The 15,339-nt window shown below is 35.0% G+C and overlaps 1 protein-coding gene across 2 annotated transcripts in view; it reads left to right on the forward strand.

The window, feature by feature from the left end:
* DTNBP1 (dystrobrevin binding protein 1) overlaps positions 1–15,339 on the forward strand; it is a 67,122-nt gene that overhangs the window by 7,684 nt on the left and 44,099 nt on the right. For both annotated transcript variants that reach the window (XM_015854680.2, XM_015854681.2), the window contains exons 5-6: positions 1,038–1,170; positions 6,352–6,484. In XM_015854680.2, the coding sequence (XP_015710166.1) occupies positions 1,038–1,170; positions 6,352–6,484 (266 nt within the window). The remainder of the gene's footprint in view (positions 1–1,037; positions 1,171–6,351; positions 6,485–15,339) is intronic.

Genomic DNA, 15,339 nt, shown 5'->3' on the forward strand with positions numbered 1-15,339 from the left:
TGGAATAATGTTTCAAGCCTTGCTTGCTAATGCAGGATGGCTTTTTGACAGGATGGGTAGTCAGAATGATTTGGAAACAAAGATCATTGGTCTGAAGATATTTGTCTGAAATGCATATAATCATATGACAGTTCTTTAAGAACTTCCTTTGTCCATTTCTCAGACTTTTTTGGTTTCTGCAACTAAATTCTGTGACAACTGAAGCATTTAGATTGCTAATCCACCCAAGCCTGCTGTTCTATGCAAGAGTAAGAATTAAGTAATGGAACTAAGACCAGGGAAGCTATAATTGAATAATTTCAAGCCTCATATATAAGGGAAACATTTGTTACCTAAGATCTGTTGATTTTGCTGTGTTTTGTAGAATCTGACTTTTATTTATTTATTAAAAAAAAAACCAAAACAAAACACACTTTGCACTTCTTTTGTTAAGATGGGCAGCTGAAATTATGAAGATAAATGTGACATGTCACAGACTTGTAATTCCAAAAGATGAAACTAGTTCTGAAACAGAAGCTGCTTCTAAACCAAACATTCTGTTTTCCAGGATGGTAGTTGATGATAAAATGGGGAGAACTTGTATTGACTTGTCAGTTTCACCTGTTGATTAAAATGACATGACTTAACAACATTAAACTAAGTTATCAATTGAAGTAAGACTTAAAATGCAGCCCTGTGATGTTGTTAATGCGTACCAGTGCAACTCTACTGTCACAGTTTTAGATGTGTGCTGTTCGTTGTTGATAAAATTCATAAAACATGTTCTCTATTGATTAGTATAGTGATTAAAAAAAAACAACTTTATTTTGTTTCAATCTATGCATTTTGATATAAATAATTTGTACTATGGAGGACTTTTGTAGTCTTTCTTTCTTTCTTAATGTTGAATATCTACCTGAGAAATATGTAAGTTGTAGTGCTGTAAAATCTATATACTGACTTGATGCTCACAGAAGCATGAATTAAGAAAATTGGTCAAGGTGCTCATAAACAGGTACGTAAACTTGCAAGTAACAACAAGAACCTGCTTGTTTCAGCTGGTGGACAGTGAAGTTGTGATGCTTTCTGCACACTGGGAGAAGAAAAGGAACAGTCTGGTGGAACTACAGGATCAGCTCCAACAAATACCTGGATTTTTAGCAGATCTGGAATGCCTTACAGCAAGCCTAGGTAAGATTTTATAGACATAACAGGCATTCAAGTCAGTACAGTGGCTTAGACAGAAGTTCAAATGTTGTGAACTTCATAATAAAATTTAACCTTGCTCCCCAAACACATTGTTTTTGTGAGGTAGTTGTTCTTGCACTGGTTTTGTAAAGGAGCAAAATTTGACCTGATTACTCTCAATATTGTATGTGTTGCAATATGGGGGTAGAGGTTGTATGGCAACTGCATATCTTTATATAGACAGTTGAAAATGATTACAGTCTTAAATTCTGAATGATATATAAATGATGTCAGTCAATTCTTGCATGTTTAGTCACTTTTTTGAAAGAGTCTGTGTCATTTAATTTATTAATTTGATTTAAATGATCATTTGTTCTGTAGTAGTTCTTTGACTAGTAAGAAATGTATTTATTTTTGAAGGAAAGAATGTATTCCATTTTTTTATTACAATTATCTTGTACCATATGATTTCATAAGGTTTTATTACGTGCAGTAGCCATGTAATATTGGCTTTTTGAAAATCTCTCTTATTTGCTAAGGGAATATCAACTCACATACTGATTTATTTAAATAATAAACTTAATATCATCATGCATAAATTGATACAGCCTACTGGTAGGCCAAAGATAAACCATGTAATAAAACCTAATGGAAATTTCCTTATAAAAATTAAGATTTCTTCATAACTGCAAATGCCATAAATTTTGATGAATTTGAGTTACCTTTCCAATCTTAATGTTACCAGTATTAATTGCACCTTGACTATAAAGTTAGCTGGAGGAGTCTCAGTGTCTTAAGAAAATCTTTTATTTTGCTTAATCATCAGATATGGAAATAATGAGTCTGCTCTGGAATGCTAATTTTTATATACACTGTTAAGGTCGTGAAATCTGAACCACATCTTCTAGCCTCACTTCACATGTCAGATGCCACTTAATTTACCTAAATTAATTCTTCCTGACTACTGTAAATTTTGTTTTTGAGGTTTGTTGGTTTTTTTTTTTTTCTGATGTTTTTTGTAGGGTCTATTTGAAAAGTATAGTTTGTATTAAATTCAACACCTGCAGTTATGAAGGTGATTTACCAGAACTTTGCTGTGATATTCTGCTTACTGTTTTTATTCTTATGTAAGTCTGAGATACAGCTTATATTTAGAAAAAGCAGGTATTCACTTCCAAGAGATGATTAATACCTTCTTAAAAAAATAACAACAATAATAAATAGAACGATAAGCTGCTCTTTCCTGGTTTGTGCATCAAGGATGTACTTTGGCTAATCATTTCAGGAAGGTGTAGTAGTTCTGTGTTGTGACATACTATACCTGTAATAAATCTGTTAATGCTTTCATTTTGAGACTAGATAGGGAACTCTGGAAATAAACTTCAGATAAAAGGAACTAGCCTGTTTTTTGACCTACATAAAATCAGTCTAAGTCATGTACAGTTTCTTCAGCTTCTTCTGTATGTAACAAGGCATGTTTTTTATTAGCACTTTATTTATAAAGCCCATTAACTTTAGTACTCTCATTATCAGTCAGTCTTCCATTAAAAATGTCTTATAAATGTACTGTATATGATCTTGTGGCTGTTGTTGAAACCCTTGAAGAAAAAAAATACTCTCTTGTAAAAGCAAAAAGGGCAGTTGTCCTTTTGAAGTCCATCGTCTGAATCATCAATTAAGACAATTTTTATTTGAGATATTGTAGAAAATAAAAGAAAATAAAATTTCTTAATATAAAGTACGCCTTATGTTTTATCAGAGGCATTTGCTCTAATGTATATTTTGATTTTGGCAAAGCAATTTAAACAAATGTTGATTCAAGTCCAATTTTCAACTTTTTAATCTTTTTTTTTAACCAAACATCTTAATGTTAAGCATCAAATTGATACTTATTTCAAAGAGGCTGGTCATGAGCATACATAACAGACCAAATGAAGGCTGAAGATTTTTACACTGGCAAGAGTAGGAAGAAGATAAATGACCAATATACACTCACAGAGATAAAAGCTAATCTAATCCTAATCTTTGAGATTTATTTATTTTCTGTTGTTGTTGAGTTCTAGGTAAGTATCTTAATACGTTAGTGGCAGTTAAGCAAAGAAGTCTGTGTAAATTGATGAAAGATAATCTAATCTAATGTATGTTAATATTTGAGCAGACTTCTTGAAAAAATTAGAACTATGTAAACTTGTAGCCTGGATTTGTAGTAACATTGTTGCATATGTGATTACATGAGAAATACAGGCTAAACTAAAGCAGTTGGACAGATGTGATCTGAAGTACAAGTCTGTTTTTTTTCAGGTATCTAGTAAAATACTGTATTTCTGCCAAGGGTGGTAAATTGGCATATAGGAAATGTCTTAATTTAAAGGTACAATAAGTGATTTTTTCTCCAGCATAGAATTGTTTCAGTGTGATAATGATTGGTGCCTAATGACCAGTTGTCGGATTTCTTGAAGTATAAGCTGCCTGTCAGAAGGCGGGTAGAAATCCTTGGAGCTAAATTTCCTGCATACAAAGGATTCCTGTACCTATGGTGTTCTGAGTTTTAAAATGTCATGACTCTGATTTGTCCATATAAGCTTATTTAAGCTTAATTTCTGTTTTCTTGTTTCTGTTTAAATTTCAGCCATATGTAAAAAGGTAGTGGTTTGTCTGTCCTGCTTGGAGCCCATCTTGATATATACAGATCTCAGCTTTTTAAATTGAGATTTTGAACAGAAAAAACCACAGAAATCATGGAAGTATTCTTTAGAAGTTTAGCCAGCTTCCTGGGGCCTGCCTGACAAACAATATACTGGAAACAAGGAGTTTTTAAAATTGGTATTTTTGCTAAATACCTTCTTAAAAGTATGAGCTTATTCATCTGTGCATGTTGACGAGAACCTATCAAACCTTCATGGCTTAAATTTCGTTAAATTAAATAACACAGCTTTACTTGAAACTTGTTTTTAGTGCACAGTGCTTGTATTCTCATTTGGGAAGAAGAGATGTCAGTTCACAACCATGGCTAGTGCTATGCAATTGCTTTGGCAACACTGGCAGTGAAAAGCAAGTACGTTGCCTTTCATTTTTGAAAGAAAAGATCTGTGATCCATTTGCAGTAAAGCAAGCTTCTTGTATTCTGGAGAGTTCTGAAGTTGTTCCTGTTATTCAGGTGCACTCTATTTTCTACTGTTCCCACTAGGGGCTGCTCAAATGCTAGTGCTAGGAATCAACTGGCCTCTAGAATTCACTTTTCATCGTTATATTTTCCTGTTCTTTGTAGTTGTCTTTTAGTTTTGTGGATTTTGCATGATTACTACGTGAGCAATCATTTTAAATGGCAAGTTAGCATGATTTAAACATTTGTTTTTTAATGCGCTTAGGAAAGTCCATATTTTAAACCAAAGGGACAACCGGTTATAGTTACCGTTGCCTGGTATTATGCTTTGGATAATGCTGGATTCTTTGAGAGAGGATGATGAGTGTGATAAACAATGCATGTTCCATGTTATAATCTGTCTAGCTGGAACATTTTTTTCCTCAGACTTGTTTCCACATGAATTTTCTGTAGCTTTCTTTCAAATTATCTTTGCTGATTACATGAATCATTTTTCCTTTTCTGACTGCCATGGGGCATTACCTTACTTTCTTGTTAGCAATAACAAAATCTTTGAAAGAAACTGGAGCTACAACATATGAATATGCATATTTGTGAATTTGTTTATGGAATCTTTTAACTCTGCTGTTTTTAGGGGGACTGCTGTTATAGTGATCTCTAATTGTAACAGATGAGTTGGATTTTGTATGTTCCGAGATAGGCTCCAAGTAACACAGTCCAAAACGGTACTTGAGAATTTGACAGGAATGTCTTCAGGAGGAGCACAACCATTTACCAAAACTAGAATTGCTTTAGGTTTTCTGTTATTTCCTTCCATCATCTGTGTAGTTCTTTGCATTGACAATCAAGTTTCAGTTTTGCGAACTGAACTCTAAACTTCAAAATTCCATCTTTAGGAAATTCTCTTGTGATAGGACGCGGGGAAATGGTTTCAAACTAGAAGAGTGAAGATTTAGGTTGAATATTAGGAAAACAAAACAAAACAATAACAGTAGTGAAGCACTGAAACAGGTTGCCCAGAGGGGGTGGTGGATGTCCCATCCCTGGAGACACTCAAGGTTGGGCTGGATGGGGCTCTGAGCAACCTGATTGAGCTGTAGGTGTCCCTGTTCATTGCAAGATGACCTTTAACAGTCCCTTCCAGCTCAAAACCAATCCTATGATTCTGTGATCTACTCTTTGCTTGCTAGTTTGTTTATAAACATGTAAATGTAATTTATGCTTTTTTCCTCTATCATAGTAGAAACTGTGGCAAAGTGTAGATGATAGTCTTGCATTCATGGAGCTCTATCCTGGAGTGATTAGTTCATTAGAGTTTTGGAATATTAGTTTTACACTTTGGGATCCTGGTGAGGGACATGGAACTCAGTATTTAGAAACCCATAAGGGGGAGATATTTTTGATGTAAGATTCAGATAGGATAATTCAGGTCAGAAGGTAATTAAGGCGATCTAAAAATTTTCTGCTCAAAACAGGGTGAGCTGTGAGGTTTTTCGGGGCTTTTCATAGGCATGATCTCTTTATCCATAATGTCCAGATTCTAAACTTAAAAAAAGATTGAAATGTTTTCTGAGCTTATGTGGGATAGAGGTTTGCCCATCAATCTGTCTTTATTGGTTACTTTTTAGAACCTGTGGTTTACGTCACATTACAGTTAAAATTCTCATATTTTGTTTTATTTCAGTTGAATATTTAAGATCAGTACTGATCTTGTTCAGTACATCTTCCTTCCTTAGACTGGTATGATACAGGAAGGGGTAAACTGGCAGTGTACTTGACTAGCAAAATTAAGCCACAGATTCTGGCTGCTTCTTTTCACCAAGTACAGACCACAGGTCTGTGATGTGCTGGGGCAAAAATAGCAAGTGATTCAGCATCTTACTGCAAAGAGAACCGCAGCTAGATCTCACTTAAAATGGTGCTGTTTTCACTCTTTACTATGTGATATGAGATGTTTATCTTTCTGAGCCATTTCTATATGTGTAATTATTACAGTATTATATTTATGAACTCCCATTTCTGTTTGGATGGGTTATATGTCTACTGATACAGTGTGGTGCTCATATAACTATTTCATGTAGCCCGTCTAGAGGCAAACTTTGAAGAAATGGAGACTCACCTATTGTGTCTTGAGGACCTATGTGAACAGTGTGAATTGGAAAGATACAAATGTGTGCAGACGTTACAGCTGGAAAGCTACAAGAAAACAAAAAGGTAAATAAAGCAATTGCTATAAAAATAGAATAACATAAAGTATAACCCTTTTGTGACTTTTTTCATTTTTTTTTTGTGTACAGTACAATTCCTTTAGTTTCGTCTTCTAAAGAAACTAATCTTTGACAGGAAGTTTCAAGTTTGTTAGTTCAAGTTAGTTTTGCTCTAACACTTGGTAATGAACCAAGAGTATGTATTTGGTACATTATTGCTACATTATTGTTAAGATGAAGTTGTGCATGTTATCCTCTGTAAACAGTAAGAGTAAGGGATATTGTGATCTATTAAGAGCTCTGATAAATTGTTGATTGTTTTAAACCATTGACCTGTTGTTTATATTTTTTTCCCAACTGTAACATTTGAAGTTCGTAACTTATTTTTCCTCTGGCATCTTTCCAGTTCCATCATATCCTACAAGTATTTTCCACTCTGTTGTGATAGTCATTACTCAACTGTCATTCCCATTCATGCAGAGATATGACATTACTACTAAGAATTCAAGTTCAAATTGAACAGCATGCGTCAACCACAGTCAACCACAGAATCTCTGATGCTTATATTTCATGTTTCTGTAAAAGATAACATAGCAAGAGGTAGATGTTAAGAGCTTAATAAATTCACTTTCTTGGCTTTGTCACTGAAAGTGCCAGAAAGAACCTTATTGGAGGAGGTGAAAAGTCATATTAATTCTGTGACATAATGAGGAAATAAGTTAAATTGGAGCCGTGCGTCAAAGATTATCTCTGATGGACTTATGTGGGTAAATGCAGTTGCAGGCATTGACATAGGGATAACTGTGTTGCTTGATCTGAGCAGCCTGTTGTCCTGTTAGGTAGGGGAAGCAACCTGGCACCCTCCCCAGTTTTGTTATTGTGGAAGAAAGTTTGACTTGTTTAGTATGGTCAGAACAACTGGTTTGGTTTTTGTGGTCCTGATTAGAATGTACTCATTGAGGTCAGGACTCTGTCACTTGGTCAGCCCCAGTAACTTTTTCCCTGTTGATCTTGACCTTGCTACATGTCTGCTCAAATTTCTGCTCTTACTATCTATGTAATTTTTTAATGTTAGAGATGTGGTTACCTTTTGAATTGCTCGTATTCCGGTTCTGTGTCCAAGAAGCTCCTAATTGCCTTATCTATGAAGTTTAGCTATTATTTTTTATGCAAGTCCCTTTTAGCTACCTTTGAAATCCAACTACACCTCATGGTGCTGTCTGTCACATCCAGCAGATTCTTGTGCCACAGTCCTTTAGCTTTTCAGCCCTAGTCAGGTAGCTGAACCTCAGAATCTCATCAGTGTTCTTGTGATTTTTCTGCAGCTTGGATTTACTTTTTGCTAAGTCTAGGCAACATCATTTTCATTCTCTCCAGGAAGACCAATGCTAGTCAATATGTCTGAGCTTCTGACTTATTTAAGTAATTAAATATTTTGTCGTAGTATTTTCAAAATTCTCAGTGTGTGCTGCTTAACCAGCTAACATGTGAATGTAAGATGTGCATAAAGCAGTAGATCTATACTCCCCAAAATACAATAACTTTTCAGAAGTAGTCTCGAGTCTTGTTTTTCCTCTCACCTGAGTTCCACTCCTCCTTCCTTCCTGCTTCCATCCCCCAGCCTCTGTTCCTATAATCAAAAACTGTTGCCTACAGTGCTTAGCCTCTAATCAGTTTTATAAATAGAATGCTAAGCAAGCTACTTAACATAATTGTAAGCTGATTACCTTTGGCCAGATCTAGACAAAACAGAAAAAATGCAGGTAATTTCTGGTTGATCATTACCATAGTATTTGTTTAGGTAAGAAATTAACTGCCAGCTCATTACTAGAAGGACACTTGGCAGTGTAGATACTTGAAGAGCGAACAGCCAGTTAACTTAATGTGAGTGTCATTTGTTATCTATGTTTCGAACTCTGATTTTCTGTTCCTCTATCTACTGCTTGGGGTTTTTACTGTGATACCAAATACTGAAAGAATCAAGCAGGGGTTCAGGAGCCTATGCTCTCTCTTTAACATAAAGCTATTTTCAGGGAGTGATTAGTTTTGTGTAAAAAGGTGGTTTTTGTATGTTGACTGTGTGGGGATGAGAATTGTGATGAACACAAACCATAGAAACTGTGGTTGATTTAAGGATGTAACTAAAAGTAATTTTACAGTAAAGTTACTTCAGAGATTAAGCTAGAAGCTCATGTATTTCAAGTCTTTTGAAAAATCTTCCTATATGAAAGATTTAGAAGAAAGCGCTTTAGGTCAACATTGAACCTTTGAAATGCAGCTTATGGTAACTATGGGAACTGACTTTCAGAAATAGGTCTCCCTATTAAATAGAGCACTTTATTTCTATTCAAACAGATCAATTTTATTTATTTATTTATTTATTTATTTGCTTTAGTCGTTGCAATGAATACTAGCTTAAAGGCAGATTCATCAGTCCAAGGTGTTTTCCACAACATATTTTAAAGAATGCACCTGGGTGGTGGAGGCATTGCTTGTTTTTCTGTGCACTTACCCCTAGATTTTAAGTACTTTTTCATGTATTCATTGATCAGGCCACCAGTGTCGTAGTATGGAAACCAGGTTCTACCTTTCCTCTGGTTAATCTTGCTGCAGTTGTTTGCATGTATGTTAGCATTAAACCATGCTGTTAGTATCCCGTTCTTTCCTCAGGCATGATCCTATTCCCCCTCCCTTTGCCCTCCTGCTGAGAATATACTGTTTCTGATTACAGAAAACTCCCTGTGTTGCTCTGGTCTCTTATGGCATTTCTTGCATTCTCAAGACAGTTCACTGCATTGTTTAGGAAGCAATGTTACCTCACTTTTGTGCTAGTTTTTACATGCACCAAAATACATGCTTGTGGTGCGGGGTAAAATGTATTGATGCTATGAAGCTCTTAGTAGCAATTGTAGCCATTTCAGAGATCAGTTTTATCAAAAAATAGCACCTCCTGGTTATTTTATCAATTAAAAAGAGTTGACTAACAGTAACAACTTGTAGGAACACATTTTAAATAGCAAATAGACCCTTGCCAAGTCCCTTGAAAATAAAGTGAATACATTTTACTGTGTCATTTGATTTGAAATGTAATTGTTAGAATCTTAATTTCTTAGCATTTGCTATTTAAGCAACCTTTGTTTTCAGTATTTGACTTGAGAATAGATGTAAAAGGAAAATGATTGAAGAAATCTAAAATCTTGAGTCCCTTCTTTTTTGGATGTATTCAACATATGGATATACCAAAAACTTCAGGGGAACTTTTTTCCTTTCTGATGACACTTGGAGAACTGCTTTACCTAACCTGAAAATATGTTCTTAGGTATATTTATAGCTAAATTTGATTTTTTGATTTTAAAGATTTCTTTATTGCCAAAGAATATAAACATATATAACAATGTATATAAACAATATATAATCCTCTGCTTTGTTAATTAGCAAAATAGTTGAGGAGCTTGATGGATTGAGGTGTTTCCATGCTGATGACATGCTGCTTTTACCCTCCTGGAGAGGGTTTGGTTCATTTTCTCACTCAAAAGGGTATAAAATTTACAGCTATGTATAGATTAGAGATGACTATTTGAGAAAATGTCCTAATCAGATACTACAGTGAAATGTATTTTTTCAGTACAGTCTTTTGTTGTTTTTATCTCTTTCTAATTGCTTTGGGAGCATAAGGGGCTATAAGGATTGTTGCAGTTGATAAAAAGGCTTATGTTAGGCTTAATTGACATAAACAAGCAAAAAGTAAATCCATAAACTTCCTTAGACAAATCAGATTAGTCTGCTTTTGGGAGAAGTTCCATGTTACTTGGGCCAACTAGTGGTTATTTAGCCACTAACATTAAACAAGGACAGAAAAGTAACACAGCAGTTTTTCATGTGTGCTGCTTTCAATTATTATCATCTATAACTCCTGCAATATCACTGTAAAGGACTGAAGAGAGAGAATGGAATGGATAGTACTTTGCCATACAAAACTGTGTTGCCTAAAAGAAGACTCCTATTGTCTGCTGACTTTGTTTAGATCCCATAATGCCTCCCATGTGATAAGCTAAAGCAGTCCTCTATCTCCAGTGATGACTGCCTCCCATCTGGCAGCAATGAATTTGAATGGTAGCTTTATGACACTTGTAAACTTCACATGTTAATTTGTCAAATTGATTTTTGATATGTAAAAATATTGCTGCAAATGTTTCAAACAAGTATATTCTTCCTTCAAACATGAAATGCACTGTAAATTATTTCTAAGGCTCTATTTAATGTTTGGTAGCTCTCAGTAAAATTTTTCTTCCAAGTAAGGTTGCATGCTATATTCTTCTTGATCAGCCTTCTGCTGGTGTAGATTTTCAGTGGCTATACCTTCATGTAGGTGAGTGTATAATGAATTTACTGGGGTGTGTGTAGAAACTTCTTTTCAGGACAACTGTCACAGTAGTCACGCTGTGGATGACTGGATTTCAGTTTTCTTTAGATGTTAATTGTATGACTGTAACTTTCTGTGCCAAATCAGAGTTCACACTGCAGATACTTTTTTCATCCTGCTGTTCAAGGGTTTGCATTCAGCACAATTGGTAGCAAGTATTTTCATGGTAACAGGAGGCTGGAATTAATTTTGTATTCATCATTTACTGCACTTCTTTGGACAGACGTGAGGATTGAGAATTTCTATTGATCCTGAAAAGCTGAGCTTGCACAGCCTTTTTACAGAATCCCTTGATAACTGTGCTTCATTTTGCGTAATTTTAGGACACTGAATTTCTTTGTTTGCAGGAAGACTTCCAGTACAAAATCTTGCATATACCATACCCCCAGAAAGAGTAAGCTGCTTCAGTATTAGTGAATTTTACTTCCAGAGTTGTTCCAAACAATATTTGTAGTAAATGCTAGGCAAGGTTTTGTAAATATTATATCAAAATATTTTGTTAGTGTCTTTGGCATTTTTTAAAATACTATTTGAAAAGTGTGACTGTTCAGTATAATTTCTGGGGTGTTATGTACAGGCTCTGTATTAGTGACCCCAGTTACACCCCCACCTCCCTTCATACCTAGTTTAAAGCTCTCTGAATGAACCTACCTTACTCCTGTCTTAGTCCAAATCCTGAACACTCTAATTTTAAACTACATATAGAAATAGATTCTTTTAATACCTACAGGGAAACTGATGGCCAAGTTAAAGTTAAAGCTGGGTCTGAATTTTGTTTTGTGGCTCATCAAAAACAACTCTGCAAGAACCGTTTTCCATTCTACTAAAAACCTAAATATACCACTTTTGTATTAGTATTTGTAGCTTCTCTCCAATTTCAGCTTTCAGTTTGGATTTCTAAATTTTTGGTTGTGTGATAAAAATCACTAGGACTCTGTTGTTGCATTTATCCTTTGGTGGTTCAGTGATATATATACAAAGATAAAAGCTCAACGAGATTAAATTTAAAAATGAATCCTCTTCTTTAATATCAACGGAATGAAAACAAACCCATAATAACTGGGTCCTTAGCTAAGCCTACAAATGAAGGTATAAGCTTTAGAAGAAGCTAAAATTTTTTCACATTTCAACTTCCAATTTAGAATGTATTTCAAAGGTAAATAATTTGTATTAGTCTCTTAAGAGAGGGTAAAATGTTTACTTGCTTTTAGGATTCCTCTGATTTCCCTCCCACCATTTTCTTCTGTTTTAATGCCATTGCCTTATTTTTCTTCTGAATGTTCCACCTGAAAAGTAACCATCCAGTGTTCTTCATCAGGATAAATACTGGTTTCTTTTTTTTGGAACACTGAAAGAGAATGCTTTCACTATACCCTGAACCTGCTGAGCTTATGAGGTGGTATTTGGTTTTAGTTGTATCTACTGTTGACTACAAGTTGGTGTTTGCCGTTTCTTATTAAGAATGAATTTGGTTTTGATTCACTTCATTTTATGATATAAAGCTGATAGAGGTGTCTTGCTGAAGAGCACTGAAAGATCTCAGCTACTTATGTAGCTTCATTTCAGTATAGAGTTTTAAATAAAAAAGAATCCCCAGTGCAAAAGCATTTGATACTTCAGGGCTTTTCTCTTCTGTTTCAACAGTGTTTTGGTAGTAGCTTTTGCTTTTATTCTACTTTTTTTTTTCGTTTCCTAAATCTATTCAGTCTTTGGTACTGTGAAGGTCAACCAAAAAATGCTCAAGCAATCTGGGTGAGGGAAAGCATTTCTGTTTCATTGTCAGATGTGCTAATCCTAAGCATGATGATCTCTAAGGTCCCTTCTAACCCGCACGAGACTGTGATACTGTGATATAGAAAAGTACATTGCACAGAAGATTACTTAAGTAACAGTAATGCAAGTTTTGAGTTCTCTTTTTCTTTCTCCTTTTATATCTTTTGATGAAAATCAAAGTCTCTTTATTAGGTTTATTGTTGTTGACTAAAGCTTGAATCAGACAGTAGAAGTAATTTAAATAAAAACAACAACAACAACAACAAAAACAACCCACAAGAAAACCCTTAATTTAGGTAATGCACCAGACATAACAGGTGACATTTCTAAGTTTCTGCTTTGGATCTTGTTAGGTGCCAGCAATATCTTAAAAGTAAACTGTAAATCAGCAACTCTACGTTAAGTGTTTCTTTTGGCTTATAACTGGTATTTGTAACACATAATCAAGAAACACATTTCTTTGTAAAATTATTAAATTTAATACTCAATTTTTACCATCAATATGCTATTTGAAACTATTTCTTTACGTATGAATCTAATATTTGGAGTTTATTGATTGTCTGCTACCTTCAGAGTTGAAGCTATAAAATCATTCCTGACATTCATTTTTGATTAGTTGCTTTCTTGTCTGTCTACTTTTTCCTTAGAAATGAAATGTGCAGATGTCAAGTTTGCCTGCTGTCTTCATTGCAGAGAACTTGGTTTTTCTGCACTCTCTAGTTATTTTTATTTAAGTCAATTCCTTAGTGCTTTGTTACGTTTAGAAAATCGATCTTTGTGTTACAGCCCTTTGTGAGATACAGTAGAACCCAAGAGCCTTGTATTTTGTTGATCAATCTGACTTCCCATTGATTTGAGTAACTTAAAGCAGCAAGGTTTTGACTACACTGGATTTTTAATCTACATTCTTATTCGGCTTGGTATGTATCTGTGATTCTGTGAGTCTCTGTTATATGGTCTGTATTTTGTGATTGCTGATGACATTAAATTGAAGTGATACAGAGAATAGTCTGAGTAATTTGAGATGCCACTGTTTAAAGAAATATAAATAAGAATTTGTAATGAGCTAGGTAGACTGGGATTCACTTAGAATTCTTCATCCTTTACAGGGGACAGCTAGGTGGTGAATGATTCCTTTATAGAAGTGTTTGCAAAGCTTTGAGCTATCTGCTATATACTTAAATAATTTCCCTTATGGATGTCAGCTTGAAACAGTGTGCAACTGCTGTGCAGCAGGATATGTGGTTTTGTGATTATGTTCCATTCCTTAGCTAAGCAGTGCAGACCTAGTGGTCAATATTCCTTTTGTCACTGCAGTTCTAAGACTGTGAGATGATCCAATAAGCTCTTAAGCAAAAGTTACTATCTTGGATGCTTTGTCTTTCCATTCAGTTGAGATTTTACTTAAAAACAGATGCATCCCCCTTCAGTTGAGAGAATCTGCTAGATTAAGTTCTCATTGAGGTGAATCAAGGCTTTGCTCCATGGTTGTGTTCTGACTTTGGAGTGTTTGGGAAAGCTTTCTTAATAGCAAAGCCCTAGTCAGTGTGCTTGAAAAGCAAGAAGCAAATGAATTGTGAAATAATATAAACATTTTTAAACTTGCAGGCAGCCCAAGTTTCCAGTTCAATTTCAGATATATGAGTTGACCTGTTTTTATCAGCTACTTTAATTCAAGAAAATATAAAGTAATAAGAAAAGAGAGTGCTGCTGTTTTCATGCCAGATGTGTTAGTAGAAACATCAAACTGAAATAATTATAAATCCAGTTGTCATCCACTGGCTGCTGCATTTTCTTGTTTCAAAGTGCATTTTTAGGTAAGAAAAAATGTTGGTGTATAGGAAATCTGAAGTATATTTTTAAGATTGAACTCTTGTTTCAAATATTGTTTGGATTTGGCTTCAGGAAGGGTGTCATCTTTCAAAGCGTGATGGGGTTTTCTTGAAGTAAAAGTATTTTGTTTAGGCTTTGTCTGTGTTTTACTGTTTTCCTCAACAAAAAAACATTTTTTGAGACTGCTTCTGTCCTCTGCTTTCACATCTCTATTTGGGCCTGTGTTGGGGCAGGATACTTTCAGAAGTCACCTAACTATCTTTTCTAACTTGGTAATCTGTAGCCTGTTTTACAAGGAGATATTACTGATGAGTTTGTTCAGTATGTCCTGAGCTCTGCATTCGGTCCTCTGTGTCTCTACCTTATGCTGGTTCAGGAACCTCTAAAAGTTTAAAGTCACCATATGCTGTAGCAGTGTTGTGCCAATTTTAGGTGCCTTAATGTGCATTACAGAGAGCCACACTGTGGTACACTATGCATCTTGTAAATTTGACTGCATCACCTGGGAGATCAGAGCAGTTAGCTTTGGAGGAATGGTGTGGTGTCTACATACCCTGCATTTTAAGATTTGTAGACTTTATGTATTCTCTGTATCTTTGCAGTTTTTGAATTTGGAAGCTTTCAGCAAGCATTTGTTTATGACCTGTATTTGCTTTCACCCTCTTCCACTTCCTACCATGGTCCTGGATTGGTTTTGTTAATCAGTGATATTCAGTAGAATAATATTCCTAGCACGCATCTCTGCCCAATGAGTAAGGCAGGGTTAACCTAAGAGTGCAAGAAGGTATGTGAGGAGAATAGGAAGGTACTTGGGAATTTGTTTGCCTTCTAAC

The sequence above is a fragment of the Coturnix japonica genome, chromosome 2 (genome assembly GCF_001577835.2).
Source record: "Coturnix japonica isolate 7356 chromosome 2, Coturnix japonica 2.1, whole genome shotgun sequence".
Taxonomy (NCBI): Eukaryota; Metazoa; Chordata; class Aves; order Galliformes; family Phasianidae; genus Coturnix; species Coturnix japonica.